The 18,731-nt window shown below is 48.8% G+C and overlaps 1 protein-coding gene across 4 annotated transcripts in view; it reads left to right on the top strand.

Moving 5' to 3' along the window:
* The window catches only part of LOC147120871 (collagen alpha-1(XII) chain-like), a 377,794-nt gene that overhangs the window by 287,370 nt on the left and 71,693 nt on the right, over positions 1–18,731 (top strand). For 3 of the 4 annotated variants that reach the window (XM_085979224.1, XM_085979223.1, XM_085979225.1), the window contains exons 51-53: positions 5,557–5,715; positions 9,466–9,543; positions 13,515–13,601. In XM_085979224.1, the coding sequence (XP_085835350.1) occupies positions 5,557–5,715; positions 9,466–9,543; positions 13,515–13,601 (324 nt within the window). Of the gene's footprint in view, positions 1–5,556; positions 5,716–9,465; positions 9,544–13,514; positions 13,602–17,958; positions 18,636–18,731 lie in introns of those variants that run through there. The other variant, XM_085979226.1, reaches the window with a different exon arrangement.

Raw genomic sequence — 18,731 nt, 5'->3', positions numbered from 1 at the left:
ACAAGGCAAGCTACAATTATCACAGTGTTATAAAGATGTTGAGTGAGGAGCCCTTCAAGTAGGGGTGTACGCACTGACTCCTTAGGCCATGCTATTGAGTAACAGCAATGCCTTATGTGAGTGTTAGCCGTGGCTCAGTGGGTAGCACTTTTGCCTCTGAATCACAAGGTTGTGAGTTTAAGTCCCACTCCAGGAACTTGAGCAGAAAAATCTAGGCTGGCACTCCGGTGCAGCGCTGAGGGAGTGCTGCACTGTTGGAGGTGCCGTCTTTCGGATGAGACGTTAAACCGAGGCCCCGTCTGCTCTCTCAGATGGACAGAAAAGATCCCATGGCACTATTTCGAAGAAGGGCAGGGGAGTTAACCCCGGTGTCCTGGCCAATATTTATCCCTCAATCAACATTACAAAAACAAATAATCCGGCCATTATCACATTGCTGTTTGTGGGAGCTTGCTGTGCTCAAATTGGCTGCCGCGTCTTTCTTTCTCCCTTCTGTTTTTAGCTGCACAGACAAGAATGGATTCACTTGCGTTATTCCGGGCAATGATTAATTAGCTCAGTGCTCATGTTCTGATATTATTCTACTTTATTCTGAGGTGGATCTATTTGGAATGCTCCTTCCTCAAAAGAAGTAACAACAATGCTTGTGCTTAATGTTTCCCTTTTTCTTTACTTAAAAAGCTCAGTACGTTGCTGTGGTTTATCAGTCAGGAAAGTGAATCTTTAGATCCGTAACCCAAGTCTCCCAAGTTTTGTCTGATCCCCTTGAGTGCTAGTAGATGGCCTCCAAGCACCAGAAGTCATTGTGGTGCAGAACTCTTGCACTTTTTCAATGTCAGTTATGGTAGCCGGACTTGGAACAGAGTCAACAGTTCCTACCCGATGAGCTTGTTAGGAAACTATTGAGAGAGGAATAGCTGAAAATAACCAAATGATGGAATCTATTTGTTTAGCTATCTCCCAATATACATCCCTTCTCTTATGAAAGCGGTAACTCTGGCAGGGGGCGGTCAGTTCCACGGGCACACCAGCTGCTCCCTGGGATTTCACCTAAGTGACCCCAATCGTCATGTATGGGCAGAGAGAGTGAGTGTTATCCCAGGCCGTATCAAACTTGGGGTGTTTGTAGCCAAGTTCATTTCTGTTTTCCCCGTGGTCTGTTTTCCAGCAGGGAATCTCTGCATAGCGATCAGAAGTGTAGAATATGGCTGATTCCCCCAGTCAATGCCGCCCCCCTCCCCCCCCCCCCACGCCGCCCCGTCTTACCATGGGGCACTATTGTGATGCTGCTCCTAGCATCCTGGCTGACATCAGTTAACACAGCACTGACTAAGGATCAACCCTGGTCTGGAGCAGGAACCCTGGCTGATTTTTTTTTGTTTCCTTTCTCCCTCCCTACTCTGGTGCGTTGAGACCAATAGTAGGAGACTTGCTGCAATCAGCGAACTCAGCACAGACCAGGAATTGAACTTGGGACCTCTTAGTGTGTATGAATGAGCGTCTCAGCACCAATGCCATTCTGTTTTTTTTTAATGGGCCCTCGTGGGTTCAGTGTTATGTCAAGCCTTGCACTTACCCTCAGGCCATTGGTGGTAGCCATTATGAGACACATTTGTTTGCAGAATTTTTGTATTCCCACTGGTTCCATTCCACAGCGTTACTGGTCAATACAAAAACTCTAGCAGGAATGGCAGGTGGGGAGGAAAAGATGATAAATGATTTGTTTGGAGATCAGAGACAGCACGGATTTATGCGTGAACGGCTTATGATGTTTTTGGAATCATTTCCAAACGTTACTGATGGGGTTTTGCAAATTTGTGTGTCAGGGGCTGACAGAAAAATGCTGAGAAGCAGTTATGTAAATAGAAGATTCCAGACTTCTGCCCCAGAGCAAAGCCATTAGTCCGCTTCCATTTGCATAATGCAGTTCAGCACAGAGTTTTCCAGTCATGACTCCTTTAAAGGAAAATTTGCATTTATTTAGGGGTAAAAATTGGGTAGCGCCCCCGCGGCCGATTTTCCCAGGTAGCGCCCCGAGAGGGAGGAGGGGCGCTACAGGAAGTGCCCCATGTCCCTCTTGGGGCGCTGCGAGCCAATATCGCGGCGCCACGTGCAGCAGCGCCATGCGCTGCGGCACGTCGTGTCGCGGTACTGCAGGCCTTCCTCTCCTTATTAAAGGGGAGGGAGCTGGTGCAGCGCATCCTCACGGAGAGCAGCCGGCACCCCACGGAGGGGCTTCACGGGGACAGCAACGGGGGCAGGTGCTGGCAGGTGGCCAGCAACAAAAGTGGCCGCCCGCCACCTCCCCTTTAACTAGCGCCGCCCCGCCTGCAGGTAGGCCCCCCTGACCCCGGCGGACATAGCGTCCAGCGTTAAGTCGGGGGGCACCACCCAATATTACAGCCGGGGTGTGAGCGGGCTAACTGTTAGCGCTGCCTCTAACCTCCTGCTGAATTTCGCGGGAGGCATTAGCGGCACCACACCCAGGCGCTAGTTGATTTGCACCCCATTAGCGCCCTCTGAATGTAGCCCCCATAGCGTCTTTCGCAACCTCAGATGTCCCAAAGCGCTTTACAGCCGATGAAGTACTTTTTGAAGTGTGGTCACTGTTGTAATGTAGGAAACACAGGCAACCAATTTGTCCATTGGCACTCCTGACCTGTGCCTTGTCGGCAGTGGAGAGCCTTTAGGGAGCCAGGAGATAAGCCACTTGCCGCAGAATACACAGTCTCTGAGTCAGCCTCGGCTATGAGGAAGCACTTCTGTGTCTGAAAGTTGTGGGTTCAAGCCCCACTCCAGAGACTTAGCACACAGCACACCAGGCTGACACTGCAGTGCAGGACTGAGGGAGTGCTGCACAGTCAGAGGTGCTGTCTTTTAGCTGGTAATTTAAACTGAATGCCAAGCCAACGGTTCAGAAAGACATTCATGGCATTATTTGAAGAACAACAAGGAATTCTCCCGGTGTTCTGGCCAACATTCCTCTCTCAGCCAAAATTCCCAAGAGTAGATTGGGGATGAATTCAACTTCGGCAGGGGGCGTCAAACAGGCGATAATGAATCGGCCGCCCGTTATACACCTCGCCCGATTTTCCGCCCTTTGATGCGATGGCAATTCAAAAAGTAACTTCATTGGCTGTGAAGTGCTTTTGTTCTTTCTCGAATCAAGCAGTGAGGTAGACGATGACAGGATTTGGTTTCAAAGTTCCGTCGAGTGATTCATTGAAGTTGAATAGCGTTTTCGTGCTCAGTAATACTCTTTAAAACCCCATCAAATAACTCTGGGGAAACTTGGATTTTAAAAAAAAGGCATGGAATTGTGATCCTGACATCTGAGATTTGAATGCTCTGGCCGCCTTCTGATTACACTTGGATACTGCTGTGCGCCTTGAGGGACACAGCGGAAAATAGGAGCAGCTGCAGTTTTTGTAAAAAGCCTCGATCGATGAGAACTGACCCAGCAAGTGCCTTTTTAAGGCCAAGCTGAGTAAACGCAAAGGATTTAAAAAACGCGGATTGTCGTGGTACTGAGATTGCAGTTTAACAAGTTGACAGCTGTAAAACGTATAAAGAATTCATGCCCAACAAACCTTGCCAAAGCATTCACAGCCTTTTGGGGAAAGAGTTCCAGATTTCCACTACCCTTTGTGTGAAAAAGTGCATCCTGATTTTACTCCTGAACGGCCTAGTTCTAATTTTATGATTGTGCCCCCTTTGTTCTGTTTTGATTCTTTGTTTTGATTCCCTCACCAGGTGAAAAGCCTTCCCTTTATCTATTCGATCAAATCCCTTTTTCATTTTATACACCTTAATTAGGTTACCCCCTCAGCCTTCTCAACTCAGGAGAATGCAAACCACAATTTATGCAACCTCATAATTTAATCCTTTAAGCCCTGGCATCACTCTGATGAAACTGCGCTGTACTCACTCCGAGGCCAATATATCCTTCCTGAGGTGAGGTGCCCAAAATTGCATGCAGTACTCCAGATGGGGTCTGACCAAGACTCTGTACAATTGAAGCATTGCTTCATTTCCTTGGTATTCCAAGCCTCTTGATGACTTTTTGTACCTATCAGTTATCAATTCTACTATGGTTGATGCGTCTTTGAGCTCTGTTTCTTTTTTTCTTCTAAGTTGAAGATAGGGCCTCCTCCCCTTCCTGTGTTGAACTCAACTCATCGTGCAGTCTCTTATTCTAATTAGTTCATCGGATGCTCAAACCTGCGGAATTCCTCATCTTCCTCGGTCTTTCCTCCTTCCTCCTTTTAAAAGCCTGATTCATCTCAACTTGTCTTTCACTCTTTTAAACCGTGGCTGGTGCCTCATCAGCCTTCTGAGCCCGGAAGGCCACCTATTGCCTACATTGGGTGTAACAGCAAGTGATACGTCTGTCCAGGCTTGTATAGAAAGCTACCACCCTCTCTCAGACTTTGGCCCAGACATTCCTTCCTCCTTAGGCATTTCTATACATAAAGCATTCGAAAGTAAGTCTTTAATAAAAAAATATATTCCAAGAGTTTTTCTACAAAATTTAATTTGGCTGTTGAAGGTAGTGCACAGCTTGTTGAAGAAGATAAAATGGAGGGAAGGAAACTGGAAGGCAAATAGCCTAAAAAGCACACAGGCCACTAAAATCCATTGACTTAAACCAATATCAGTGAGCAGGAATATACAGCTCTGGCGATAAGCCAGTTTTTTTTCTGCTCCTAAGGTGGGTCATAGAAACATAGAAAAATAGGAGCAGGAGTAGGCCATTCGGCCCTTCGAGCCTGCTCCGCCATTCACAGAAACATAGAAGATAGGAGCAGGAGTAGGCCATTCGAGCCTGCTCCGCCATTCATAGAAACATAGAAAAATAGGAGCAGGAATAGGCCATTCGGCCCCTCGAGCCTGCTCCGCCATTCAATATGATCATGGCTGATCCTCTACCTCAATACCATATTCCCGCTCTCTCCCCATACACAAGCATACCCGTCCAATTCTGATGAATCCCTCTAGATACCTGACACACCCACAGCTCAGCCAGCCTATGGCAGGATACTAATATATGAGGTATGATCGCCAGGGGCCTACATAAAACAACACATATAAAAGGAATCTATAATGAACTAGAAATGCTTTCTTTATATTCATTTGAAAGAGTAAAAAAAAAATCATGAAAACGATTCAGGCATTTGAACTTGTATTCCAGAAATGAGAGGAGGAAGGTGAATTACATTTAAATAGTGTCTTTAACGTATTAAAACGTCCCAGGAGTGTTATCAGGCAAAATGTGATACCGAGCCACCTAAGGAGAAATGAGGGCAGATGACCAAAAGCTTGGTCAAAGAAGTAGGTTTTAAGGAGTGTCTTAAAGGAGAGAGATGTTTAGGAAGGGATTTCCAGAACTTAGGGCCTAGGCCGCCAATGGTGGGTGACAAAAATCGGAGATGCGCAAGGGTCCAAAATTGAGGAACACAGAGTTCAATTAATCCTTCAATTTACTGAACACAAAAAAAATGTACTGGCATGTGAAAAAGGAACTCAACTGACATTTTTCCAATGTCTCCTGCTCAGGTTCATATTATGGTAAATCAGAACACTGTTAAACTGATCGTGGACTGCCAAGAGGTTGAAGAGAAGGTGGCAAACCCACCTGGCAACATTACCACCGATGGGTATGAAGTTCTCGGAAAGCTGGTTAAATCTAGAGGACCAAAGGGCAAGTCTGCTTCAGTAAGTGATGCCAAGTTCATTAAGTTAACAGACGCTGATCTTCAGGGTGCTTCTTCCCCTCCCCCGCAGGTCTACGGTTGCAAGAGCAGTTGATGCCCAACGAACTGGCACAAGTTCATGCCAGGCTTTTGACTGACATTAACATTTATCAGCCATTCTTTCTTGATGGTAAATTCTTGTCACATTATTCAGTAATGAGGGGAACTGAAATGACTTTTGAGCTGAGATTAGGCCCTTTCTCATAAGCTTCAGTGTTAAACACAATGTGGCCGCGATTTTGCCAGTGCTCAGAGGGCGGGTTTGGAGGCGGGTCAGAGGTTAAATTCGAATTGATTGACGGCGGGTTCTGATCCTGCCGTCAACCCGTCTCCAAACAGCTTTCCCAAATGTCGGGTCCCCGATTTGCGAATGGATCCGACACCTAGCGGCGGGAAGCGGATTAAAGGCAATTATCTGCATATTAACAGGTACTTGTCCGTAGTTTTCATCCTGTTTTTGGATTTTGCCGCTTCTGGCTCGGGTTTCCTGACGTCCGGACACCACGCCAGGTAAATGTGGCGTGTTGCGAGTCTGCTGTAATGTTTGTGAATAGACGACAGCTGCAGAAGTGGTGTGAAGGATCCAATGTTGCACATGGTGAGTCTCAGAGCAAAGGAAATGTTGGTTACTGCATTTTTAAAACATTTACAGATTTCTTTAGCTTACAAGTTTTTAAATCCAACTATATGTCCAGTGCCACCTCATTGGGAGAACTTCTCTCACCAGTGACAGATCGCTTCTGTCACCTCACCTGCAGCTGCCATCTATTCCAGCCTATGGAGGGAGTCATTGGAGAGCCTGGGTGCAAGAGGTCACCTTTGTGCAGTGATTGTCAGTGTTTTCAGCACCTCAGTGCTGTCAAACACTTGAGAAATCAACTGTAATAATAAAATTGTACATGGTCCCTTTAAGGAAACCGGCAAATGATGCATCATCAAATTACGTCATCAGACCAGCTTCCTGATAATTGGCCGGCAAGCCCTCAGAGCAGGCTTCACAAGGCCAATCAAGGTAAAATCACGTCTGTGGAGCGGAAACAGCTGGAGGCGGGACCGGAAGCCGGAAATCAGCTGTCCTACACCCAACCCGACACCGATGACAAAATCGCGGCCACAATCTTCTCTGGCACAGTCTATACCAGTGGTATTCATCAGATGGCATATGTGCCCTCTCGTCTATACAAATGCCCTTCATCAGTCTCGCTTCTCCCTGTGCCTGTCACCCTCCATTCATGGCCTGTGTGGCTACGGAATGTCAGCTAAGCTAGGATGCATGGTCAGCTCCTCTTATTTCCTTGCTGTCTTGTAAAAGAACTCGAGATGGTGCTATTAGGGAGTGGGAACATCTACAGAACTAGTAACATTTATTTTTAGAATCAACAACCCTGTGACTTTCTCCTCACCCCTCCCCAAAGCCTTCCCGCTCCTTTGCCTCGTCCCTGCTCCAACAACTCACTAGAGTGGCAGATTTAAAATCAAGAGCTGAAAATGGGGGGAAATTTCCCCTGAGTTTATATGCGTTAGCGGCAACATAAGCAAGCACAGCAATATCGTAAACATAGCGACTTTGTGATTTCACTGTGGAATCATGGGCACAGAAACATGTACCATTGTTCCCCTGTGTGGAATCATGGGCACAGAAACATGTACCATTGTTCCCCCGTGTGGAATCATGGGCACAGAAACATGTACCATTGTTCCCCCGTGTGGAATCATGGGCACAGAAACATGTACCATTGTTCCCCCGTGTGGAATCATGGGCACAGAAACATGTACCATTGTTCCCCCGTGTGGAATCATGGGCAAAGAGACACATAGTGCAGTGTGTTAGTGTCCCTCAATGTGGTCCTGAAGCAAGGCACGATTCATAACCATAGACCTGTGCGATGACTCATGAATGGGTTCAAACATGTAACTGTGTGAACAGACTATGTGTAGCCTACTTCAAATGCCACTATTTAAGGCACACCTTCACATGGTTTAAATGCTGTATTTGGAGGCAGGCACGTCACTGAAAGGAAAACTTGAAACAAGGGTACAATCATTGAACAGCAGTCAAGCAATGAATTGGCAGCATAATGAATGATTTACCTATCCTTGATTGATTCATTCAACAGACCCATTTAACAAAACAATTGATAAATATTACTTTCTTAGTTTTTGTTGGAAATACGTTCAGCTGTTAGAGGGTATTTTGTTTTAATACAATATTCAGAGAATTTAAGAGAAGGTACAGAAAATGCTGGAAATACACAGCGGGTCCATCAGCATTTGTAAAGAGAAAAGATTCGGTTGATGTTTTGGGCGTAGACCCTTTGTCAAATGAGAAGCTGAATAGAACTGAAGGAAATAGAACGGGAAGGGAAGAGAAGCATCAGTGTCAGGTATACTAACTGCTGTCATAACATCGTACAGACATGCTCTGTAAAAAAAAAGTTAAGAGGTGAAAATCGCTGGGCACAAACACCAATCAGGCAGTGAAAAGGTATTAGAAAGATAGAAGAAAGTTAAAACAACTCAGTTAGGCAATGAAAAAGCATTGGAAAGACAGAAGAGAGTGAAAAGCAAAATACTGCAGATGCTGGGAATCTGTAATAAAAACAGTAAATGCTGGAAACGCTCAGCAAGTCAAGCAGTATCTGTGGAGAGAGAGAAACAAAGGGCAGGATTTCAACTTTGAGGCAGGAAGGGAGTGGGGAGGGCTGGATTGGGGTTGGGAAACCCGGGAGAATGGGTTCAGGCCCTGCCGTTAAATGTTTTTTCTTTGTTTCCCCACCCCCCTGCCGTAGCCAGCCACATTGAGAGGCAGGCTGGTTGGCTGTCAGATCGGTAGGCCTGCGGCACCAGGCCGCAGCCGGGGAGCAGAGGGAGGGAGGGATCTGGGGTGGGGGGGGGATTGGGGGGAACGGGTTCGGAAGGCCAGGATTGGAGGGGGGAATCAGAAGGCTGGGATCGGAGGTGAGGGGGAAGGCCAGAATTGGTGTGCCTGAGGTGGGGGAGGGGGCCGGGAATGAGAGGCCGAGGCAGGGCCGAGGGCTGGGGATCGGAGTGCTGGAGAGGGGGGAGTGGAAGTCAGGGATTGGAAGGCCAGAGAGGGGAGCGAAGGCCTCATGGGGTTGGTGGGGGGGGGCGGTCGGCGGCCTTATGGGGACGATTGGAGGGCTCGTGGGGGAGATCGGAAGGGTCGGGGGGATGTCCGATTGTGCAGAGTTGGCAAGGTGGGGATGCTGGACCCAGCAGGGAAGTCAAAAGGCACGTACCTCTTGGATCCAGCGGTCCTCGCCTTCCTTTAGCTGCTGGGTTCCCCGAGACCTGGGAAACCAGGCCGTACACAAATTTAAAATGGAGATTCAAATTGAGGCACGGAACCTCATTATAATATTTAAAGTGCCAACCCGCCTCCTGGGAATGGGTTGGCCGCCAGCTCTCCGCCCCACCTCCTTTAAAACCGAAAGTGGGCAGGTTGGGGTCGGGATTCAAATTTCTGCTACTTTAACCTTCCACCGACCCAAACCCACCTGTTTTTTGGGGTTAAAATTCCCCTCATAGGGTTTAACTTTTCAGGTCGACGACCTTTCATCAGAAGGGAGCAAAAAGAATGCAGTCAGTTTAGTGAAGAGACGTTAGAAAGACAAAGGGCCATTCAGGCTTGTTAAAACAACGTCTGTTGAAGTGCTTGTAAGTAATTTTTTTCTCTCTCTTTCAATTCTAGTTTGCGATCCAAAGCTTTGACATCATCTGCAGCCTGGGTTGGGCCATAAGAGACAAATGCTGCGACCTCCCTTCCATGGCAAGTATTTACCTCCCGGCATGTGACGGGGGCAACTTGTTGGAGCGCCTGTTTGTGTTTTCGTTAGATTGGCAAAGCTGTCATTCCTTCCTTTGATTTAACCGTGAGGCATTTCTGTTGCAAGCAACCATAGGGGCATTGAACAAAGTTGTGTTCTTTATTTCTCGTTTTTTTTTAACGCTTTCATTTATTAGTTACAAATGTATTGGAGATGGGGGGAAAAAAGGCTGCTGCACTAACTTGGGTAACAATGAGTCTTCTAAATTGGTATGGGAAGGCAATTTGGAGGATGGACCAAAGGTGAGAGTGTGGGGGAGGGAAGGTTCGAGGCGGAAGCTCGTGATAAAATCTCTAGGAATATATCCAGCCAGAGTTGGAACCCTATATGCGGCTCGAGTTGTTGCGACCTTATTAGGACAATGAGGAGGCAGGGGCTGATTGTGTGGATTAAACTGGTGCCACTAAGGCACTTTTTATTCACCTATTGTCCTTCACTCAGAAATCGCAGCCAGAAAATGACTGTGGGTGATGGCATCCTCTGAACGATTGGCATGCTCATATCAAATTCATCTCACTCTAGCAGCAGAAATAAAACCCCTGAAAGCTTCCAGGTTGTTGTAAAAACCCAACAGTTTCTGTATTGCCTTTAAGGGGAAAGTGAATCTAAAGGACATTAATGATCCTGTCACCCCTACCTGGTCTGGCCTACATGTGACTATGTGGTGAACTCTTAGGTTGTCTGGGAAACTCGGCATGGGCAACAAATGCAGACATTTCAGGCGCCAAGCCTGGGCTTTGATGTCAGTCATGGCTCAGTGGGCAGCACCCTTGCCTCAGAAGGTTTTGGGTGTCAAGTCCCACTCCAGAGACTTGAGCACAAAAATCTAGGTTGACACTCCAGTGCAGTACTGAGGGAGCGCTGCACTGTCGGAGGTGCCGTCTTTCAGAAGAAGCCCTAGAGGAGTATAAAAAATGCAGGGGCATACTTAAAAAAGAAATTAGGAGGGCGAGGAGGGGCCATGAAATAACACTGGCGAGCAAAATAAAGGAAAATCCTAAGATGTTTTATAAGTATATTAAGGGCAAGAGGATAACCAGGGAAAGGGTAGGGCCCATTAGGGACCAAAGTGGCAATCTGTGTGTAGAGCCAGATGATGTAGGCGGGGTTTTAAATGAATTTTTTGCATCTGTGTTCACTATGGAGAAAGACGATGCAGACATAGAAATCGGGCAAGGGGGCTGTGACATACTTGAACATATTAGCATCGAGAGGGAGGAGGTGCTAGCGGTTTTAGCAGGCCAAAAAGTGGATAAATCCCCAGGCCCAGACGAGATGTATCCCAGGCTGCTGTGGGAGGCAAAGGAGGAGATTGCAGGGGCTCTGACACAAATTTTCAGAACCTCTCTGGCCACAGGGGATGTACCAGAGGACTGGAGAACAGCTAACGTAGTACCATTATTCAAGAAGGGTAGCAGGGATAAACCAGGGAATTACAGGCCAGTGAGCCTAACATCTGTGGTAGGGAAATTATTGGAAAAAATTCTGAGGGACAAAATTAGTCTCCACTTGGAGAGGCAAGGATTAATCGGGGATAGTCAGCATGGCTTTGTCAAGGGTAAATCATGTCTGACAAATCTGATTGAATTTTTCGAGGGGGTGACTAGGGGGGTGGATGAGGGAAATGCTGTGGATGTGGTTTACATGGACTTCAGTAAAGCTTTTGACAAAGTCCCGCATAGGAGACTGGTCAAGAAGGTAAGAGCCCATGGGATCCAGGGTGCCTTGGCGCGTTGGATCCTAAACTGGCTGAGTGGCAGGAGGCAGAGGGTGATGGTCGAAGGTTGCTTTTGTGACTGGAAGCCTGTGTCCAGTGGGGTACCTCAGGGATCGGTGCTGGGTCCCTTGTTGTTTGTGATCTACATAAATGATTTGGATGAGAATGTAAAAGGTATGATCAGTAAGTTCGCAGATGACACGAAAATTGGTGGGGTGGTAAATTGTGAGGAGGAAAGCCTCAGGCTACAGGACGATATAAACGGGTTGGTCAGATGGGCGGAAAAGTGGCAAATGGAATTTAACCCTGAAAAGTGCGAGGTGATGCATTTTGGACAGACAAATAAGGCAAGGGAATACACAATGAGTGGTAGGACCCTAGGAAGTACAGAGGGTCAGAGGGACCTTGGTGTACATGTACATAGATCCCTGAAGGCAGCGGAACAGGTAGATAAGGTGGTTAAAAAGGCATATGGGATACTTGCCTTCTTTAGCCGAGGCATAGAATATAAGAGCAGGGAGGTTATGATGGAGCTGTACAAAACGCTGGTGAGGCCACAGCTGGAGTACTGTGTGCAGTTCTGGTCGCCTCACTATAGGAAGGATGTGATTGCTTTGGAGAGGGTGCAGAGAAGATTCACCAGGATGTTACCTGGGATGGAGCGCCTCAGCTATGAAGAGAGGCTGGACAGGCTGGGGTTGTTTTCCTTGGAGCAAAGAAGGCTGAGGGGGGACCTGATTGAGGTGTACAAAATGATGAGGGGCATAGATAGGGTAGACAAAGAGGAACTTTTCCCCTTAGTAGGGGGGTCAATAACAAGGGGGCATAGATTCAGGGTAAGGGGCAGGAGATTTAGAGGGGATTTGAGGAGGAACTTTTTCACCCAGAGGGTGGTTGGAATGTGGAACTCAATGCCTGAAAGGGTGGTAGAGGCAGGAACCCTCACAACATTCAAGAAGCATTTGGATGAGCACTTGAAATGCCATTGCATACAAGGCTATGGACCAAATGCTGGAAAATGGGATTAGACTGGACAGGGATGGATGGGCGGCGCAGACACGATGGGCCGAAGGGCCTCTTTCTGTGCTGTAAAACTCTATGACTCTATGACTCTATGTTAACCCGAGGCCCCATCTGCCCTCTCAGGTGGATGGAAAAGAACCCATGGCACTGTTTTGAAGAAGAGCAGAGGAGTTCTCCCCGGTGTCCTGGCCAATATTTATCCCTCGATCAACATCACAAAAACAGATAACTTGGTCATTATCACATTGCTGTTTGTGGGAGCTTGCTGTGTGCAAATTGGCAGCCGTGTTTCCAACATTACAACAGAACCTCATTGGCAATAAAGTGCTTTTGGATGTCCTGAGGTTGTGAAAGATGCTATATAAATGCAATTCTTTCTTTTTAAAGGTGAAAAGCTCCAGAGTTCTGGCGTCCTGGGAAAGAATGAGTTAGAGCAGAGAAATGTCCCATCCAGGGGCTATAAATTTATAACTAACAGCCAATGTGCAGCATTTTTAAGTAGTGTCTTATTTATAGCTCTACGTACAGTATAACGAGTCGCCCCTGATGTTTGGCAAGACCCTATCTTTGTTATAACTCTTCGGAGTCTTTTACTTTCCCAACAAATGCACGTGCAAAGAAAATTATTGGTGGGAGAAGATATGATTTACCAGATAAAGTTCAAAAGCAAAGTACACATAACACCTGTGACCGTCCTTGCTTTACCTAATTAAAAAAAAAATCATAATGCAGTCTAATTTGTTTTATAGCTTTTAACATCAAGAGCCGTGCAAAGGGATTGATCTTTAGTGCGATTTTCCTAATTTTTTTTATTCGTTCATGGGATGTGGGCATTGCTGGCAAGGCCAGCATTTATTGCCCATCCCTAGTTGTCCTTGGGAAGGTGGTGGTGAGCCGCCTTCTTGAACCGCTGCAGTCCGTGTGGTGAAGGTGCTCCCACAGTGCTGTTAGGAAGGGAGTTCCAGGATTTTGACCCAGCGACGATGAAGGACTGGCGATATACTTTCAAGTCAGGATAGTGTGTGACTTGATGGGGAACTTGGAGGTGGTGGTGTTCCAATACGCCTACTGCCCATGTCCTTCTAGGTGGTAGAGGTTGCGGGTTTGGGAGGTGCTGTCAAAGAATAACACGTTCCATGATTTGATGATATCATCTGTTTTGTGTGTTTTCAGAGAGATGAAGCAAAATGCCCAGCGCTTCCACACGCCTGCACGTGCACTCAGGACAGCATTGGGCCCCCAGGATCTGCTGGACCTTCTGTAAGGAAATACTTCATTCATTTCCATTTCCTGTCTTAGAACGCAGTTCACGTAATCATCAGAGCTGAAAGGAGAGAGAGAGAGAAAACAATGCATCGTGGCAAGGGTGCGATTATTGCACTGTGCAACAGTGCTAACAGCACTCGAAACGTCAGCAGAATTTTAGCTATGAGGAAAGATTGGATAGGCTGGGGTTGTTCTCTTTGGATATGAGGGGCCTAGATAGAGTGGATAGGAAGGACCTATTTCCCCTAAGCAGAGAGGTCAATAACCAGGGGGATCGATTTAAAGTAATTGGTAGAAATATTAGAGGGGAGTTGAGGAGAACTTTTTTCACCCAGAGGGTGGTGGGGGTCTGGAACTCGCTGCCTGAAAGGGTGGTAGAGGCAGAAACCCTCACTGCATTTAAAAAGTACTTGGATATGCACTTGAAGTGCTGTAATCTACAGGGCTACAGACCAAGAGCTGGAAAGTGGGATTAGGCTGGATAATTCTTTTTTGGCCGGCACAGACACGAGGAGCCGAATGGCCTCCTTCTGTGCCGCAAATGTTTATGATTTAATTAACTCCCAGGACCTTCGAGAAAGAGAAAGGCACAGCCACAGAATGTAGCTTAAATTGAAAGGGAGAATAAAAGATTGGGTTTGACAATTATGAATTACCCAATGTCAATTGAAAGGAATACGTTGAGCCAGGATTTTTTTGCATGAGTGCATTGTGATGAAATATGCCATTCATCAGGCACTCTGTATTCTCTGTGTTTGATTGTGCCTGTGACTGTGACAAGCAGGGGAGTTTAGTTTCAGTTTAATTTCCTTACCTGTATTGTATTGTGTGTAGGGCTCCGCCCATACCTGGCCCCTACTTAAGCAGGCCCCAGCGTGTCTCACAGGCAGTACAGCAGATCTCTGGATGAGAGACACTTCTCCACTGTGTATTACTTTCTGAGTTAATAAAAGCCTTGCTTTGCTCCGTTAACGTTGAGTCTCAGATTCATTGAGGCACATCAATTTTATTAACTCAGTTTTCAAGGCAATGGATCAACTCTTGAAACCCGAACGTTTGGATTTGGACCCGCATGCGTTGGACGCATCGGCACGATTCGGACACTGGTTTAAGTGTATGGAATTCTTCCTGGACAATTCTGCAGCCATCACAGACGCTACGGACGCGGAAAGTATGAAACTCGGAATCCTGCGGAATTGGGTAAGCCACCGGGTTTACCCCCTCATCCAAGACGCCGACACGTACCCGGCCGCCTGCGACATCCTAAAGGCGCATTACCAGCAGCCTACGAACGAGGTGTACGCTAGGCATCTGCTCGCTACTCGCACACAGCAACCTGGGGAATCGCTGGATGAGTTCCTAGTCACCCTGAAAACGCTTGGCAAAGACTGCAAGTGCCAAGATGTAAAAGCCGCAGTGTACACTGACGAGCTTGTTCGTGATGCCTTTATCACAGGCCTCAGCTCCACTTACATCCGGCAGAGACTACTGGAAAAAACAGGATTGGACCTGAAACAGGCTGTGGACACAGCGCGATCCCTGGATGTGGCCCAGAGAAACTCGGACGCCTACTCTTCAGCCCGCGCCGCCCACGCCGCCACGTGTGCACCAAGGGCGCCGCCACCTTGGAAGGCATCTTTCCCGCCCGGCAGCCCGACACCGTCGGGGCCCCGCTCTCCCCCCAGAAGCCCTACGACAGCCGCGACGCGTCGGGGCCCCAACTGCTACTTCTGCGGGCAGCCGAAGCACACCAGAAACCTGTGCCCGGCGAAAGGCACCACCTGCTTTAAGTGAGGTAAGAAGGGGCACTTTGGGAAGGTGTGCAGAGGGAACCCCGCTGGAAAACCCGCCACCGCCGCGTGTGCGCCGTGGGAGCGGCCATCTTGGACGCCATCTTGCCCGACCTCGTGGGGTCCGCCATCTTGTGAGCAGACAGCGTGGACGCCATCTTGTCTCGATCAGGGCCCTACAGTGGCATCGGTCACAGTGGACCAGACCAGACCGCACCCGCTACCCAAATCAATGGTGGACATCGAGGTAAACGGGTGCGGGGTTAAATGTTTAATTGACAGTGGAAGCACGGAGAGTTTTATCCACCCTGAACTAGCACAACAACTCTCTCTAACGGTGGTCCCTGCTCGGGGCACCATCTCTATGGCTGATAAAACCCAGACATCGACCATTATGTGTTACTGCGCGGTACAATTGTCCGTTAACGGAACTGTATACGATAATTTTAAATTACTAATCATAAAGAATCTATGTGCGAGCGTGACCTTGGGCCTGGATTTCCAGTGCCACCACCAAAGCATCACGCTCAATTACGGTGGGTCCCAGCCGCCCCTCACAGTGTGCGGTCTGGCTACCCTGAAGGTAAAGCCGCCTTCGCTATTCGCGAACCTTACTCCCAACTGCCGGCCAATAGCGACCAAAAGCAGGAGGTACAGCTGGGAGGACAGGCGGTTTATCGCGACCGAGGTGGACAGGCTGCTGAGGGAGCGCGTTATTGAACGCAGCAACAGCCCGTGGCGCGCCCAAGTGGTGGTGGTGAGGGGTAGCGAGAAGAAACGGATGGTGATCGACTATAGCCAAACGATCAAAATGTACACCCAACTAGACACCTACCCGCTACCCCGCATATCAGAAATGGTGAACCAAATTGCCCAATACCGGGTGTTCTCCACCATCGACCTCAAGTCAGCGTACCACCAGCTCCCTATCAGACCAGAGGACCGCCCGTACACCGCCTTCGAGGCGAACGGACGCCTCTACCAATTCCTCAGAGTCCCCTTTGGGGTGACGAATGGGGTCTCGGTCTTCCAGAGGGAGATGGAGCGCATGGTCGATGACCACCACTTGCAGGCAACCTTCCCCTACCTCGACAACGTCACCATCTGCGGTCACAACCAGCAGGATCACGACTCGAACCTTGAGAGGTTCCTGAAAACCGCACAAAAACTCAACCTCACTTACAACGAGGACAAGTGCGTTTTCAACACCACGCGCCTCTGCATACTAGGCAGCGTGGTGGAGAATGGGGAAATCGGACCAGACCCCGACCGACTGCGCCCCCTACGGGAGTTGCCCCTGCCCAACACTCCCAAAGCCCTGAAAAGGTGCCTGGGGTTATTTTCTTATTATGCCCAATGGGTCCCCAACTACTCCGACAAAGCCCGCCCCCTCTTGAAAGCATCCTCTTTTCCGCTCTCTGCTGAGGCCCACGCTGCCTTCAAAAGCATTAAGCGGGATATTGAGCGGGCCACGCTACAGGCAGTGCACGAGAACACTCCCTTTCAAGTGGAAAGTGATGCGTCTGACTTTGCCTTGGCGGCCACCCTCAACCAGGTGGGGCGGCCCGTAGCTTTCTTCTCGAGGACCCTCCAAGGGCCCGAAATCAGACACTCCTCCGTGGAAAAGGAGGCCCAAGCCATCGTGGAGGCAGTGCGCCACTGGCGCCACTACCTAGCCGGCAAACGCTTCACCCTACTTACCGACCAGCGGTCGGTAGCGTTTATGTTTAATAATAAACAGAAGGGGAAGATTAAAAATGATAAGATTCTCAGGTGGCGGATCGAGCTCTCCACCTTCGAGTATGACATCATTTACCGGCCAGGGGCCCTTAACGAATCCCCCGACGCCCTCTCACGAGGGATGTGTGCCAGCGCCACCGGGGATCGGCTACAGACCCTCCACAACGACCTCTGCCACCCAGGGGTCACACGGCTGTTCCACTTCATAAAGTCCCGCAACTTACCCTACTCGATTGAGGAAGTTCGGTCTCTGACCAGGAACTGCCGCACTTGCGCTGAGTGCAAGCCTCGGTTCTACCGCCCAGATAGAGCCCACTTAATCAAAGCTACACGGCCCTTTGAGCGGCTCAGCTTAGATTTCAAGGGCCCCCTCCCGTCAGTCGACCGCAATGTTTACTTCCTGAACATTGTGGACGAATACTCCCGTTTCCCATTCGCCTTCCCCTGCCCAGACATGACCAGCGCCACGGTCATTAAATGCCTCAACAGCCTGTTCTGCCTGTTCGGTATGCCGAGCTACATCCATACGGATAGGGGGGTGTCCTTCATGAGTGAAGAGCTACGCCAGTACATGCTGTCCAGGGGGATCGCCACGAGCCGTACCACCAGCTACAACCCCCAGGGTAACGGCCAGGTGGAGCGAGAGAACGGGACAGTATGGAAAGCAGTCACTCTAGCTCTAAGGACCAAGGGCCTCCCTATCTCCCGCTGGCAGGAAGTCCTCCCAGATGTGCTCCATTCGATACGGTCGCTATTGTGTACTGCCACTAATGCCACGCCTCATTAACGAATGTTTGTCTTTCCCCGGAAATCCACCTCAGGCATATCCATGCCGTCATGGCTCTCCACCCCAGGTCCGGTATTTGTACGAAGGCATGTGAGGGGCCACAAGACGGACCCTCTCGTGGAGTCAGTGCACCTACTCCACGCCAACCCCCAATACGCGTATGTCCGGCACGCCGACGGAAGGGAGGACACCGTGTCCATAAAAGACGTCGCCCCAGCCGGTAACGACAACAACCACGACAACAACAGCAACAACGATCACAGCAACTCTTACCCACCCACTATCCTTTCATCACCCCCGGAAGAACATCGACCAACGGTGCCCCCACCAACTACCCCTTCAACAACCCTGGCGGCGCCACCGGCAGAGACCCAGGAGGCCACCGGGGACATCCAGCCGACACCCACGGCACCACAACAGCTACGTCGGTCACAGAGGACTATCAAACCCCCGAACAGACTAAATTTGTAGAAGGGGTGAATGTGATGAAATATGCCATTCATCAGGCACTCTGTATTCTCTGTGTTTGATTGTGCCTGTGACTGTGACAAGCAGGGGAGTTTAGTTTCAGTTTAATTTCCTTACCTGTATTGTATTGTGTGTAGGGCTCCGCCCATACCTGGCCCCTACTTAAGCAGGCCCCAGCGTGTCTCACAGGCAGTACAGCAGATCTCTGGATGAGAGACACTTCTCCACTGTGTATTACTTTCTGAGTTAATAAAAGCCTTGCTTTGCTCCGTTAACGTTGAGTCTCGGATTCATTGAGGCACATCATGCATATAATTTACTAATTGTGTCAATATGTAA

The sequence above is a fragment of the Somniosus microcephalus genome, chromosome 3 (genome assembly GCF_052327205.1).
Source record: "Somniosus microcephalus isolate GS21.2 chromosome 3, FLI_Smic_1.0, whole genome shotgun sequence".
NCBI lineage: Eukaryota > Metazoa > Chordata > Chondrichthyes > Squaliformes > Somniosidae > Somniosus > Somniosus microcephalus.
Note: the sequence above shows the minus strand (reverse complement) of the source record. Positions and strands in the feature narration are given on the sequence as shown.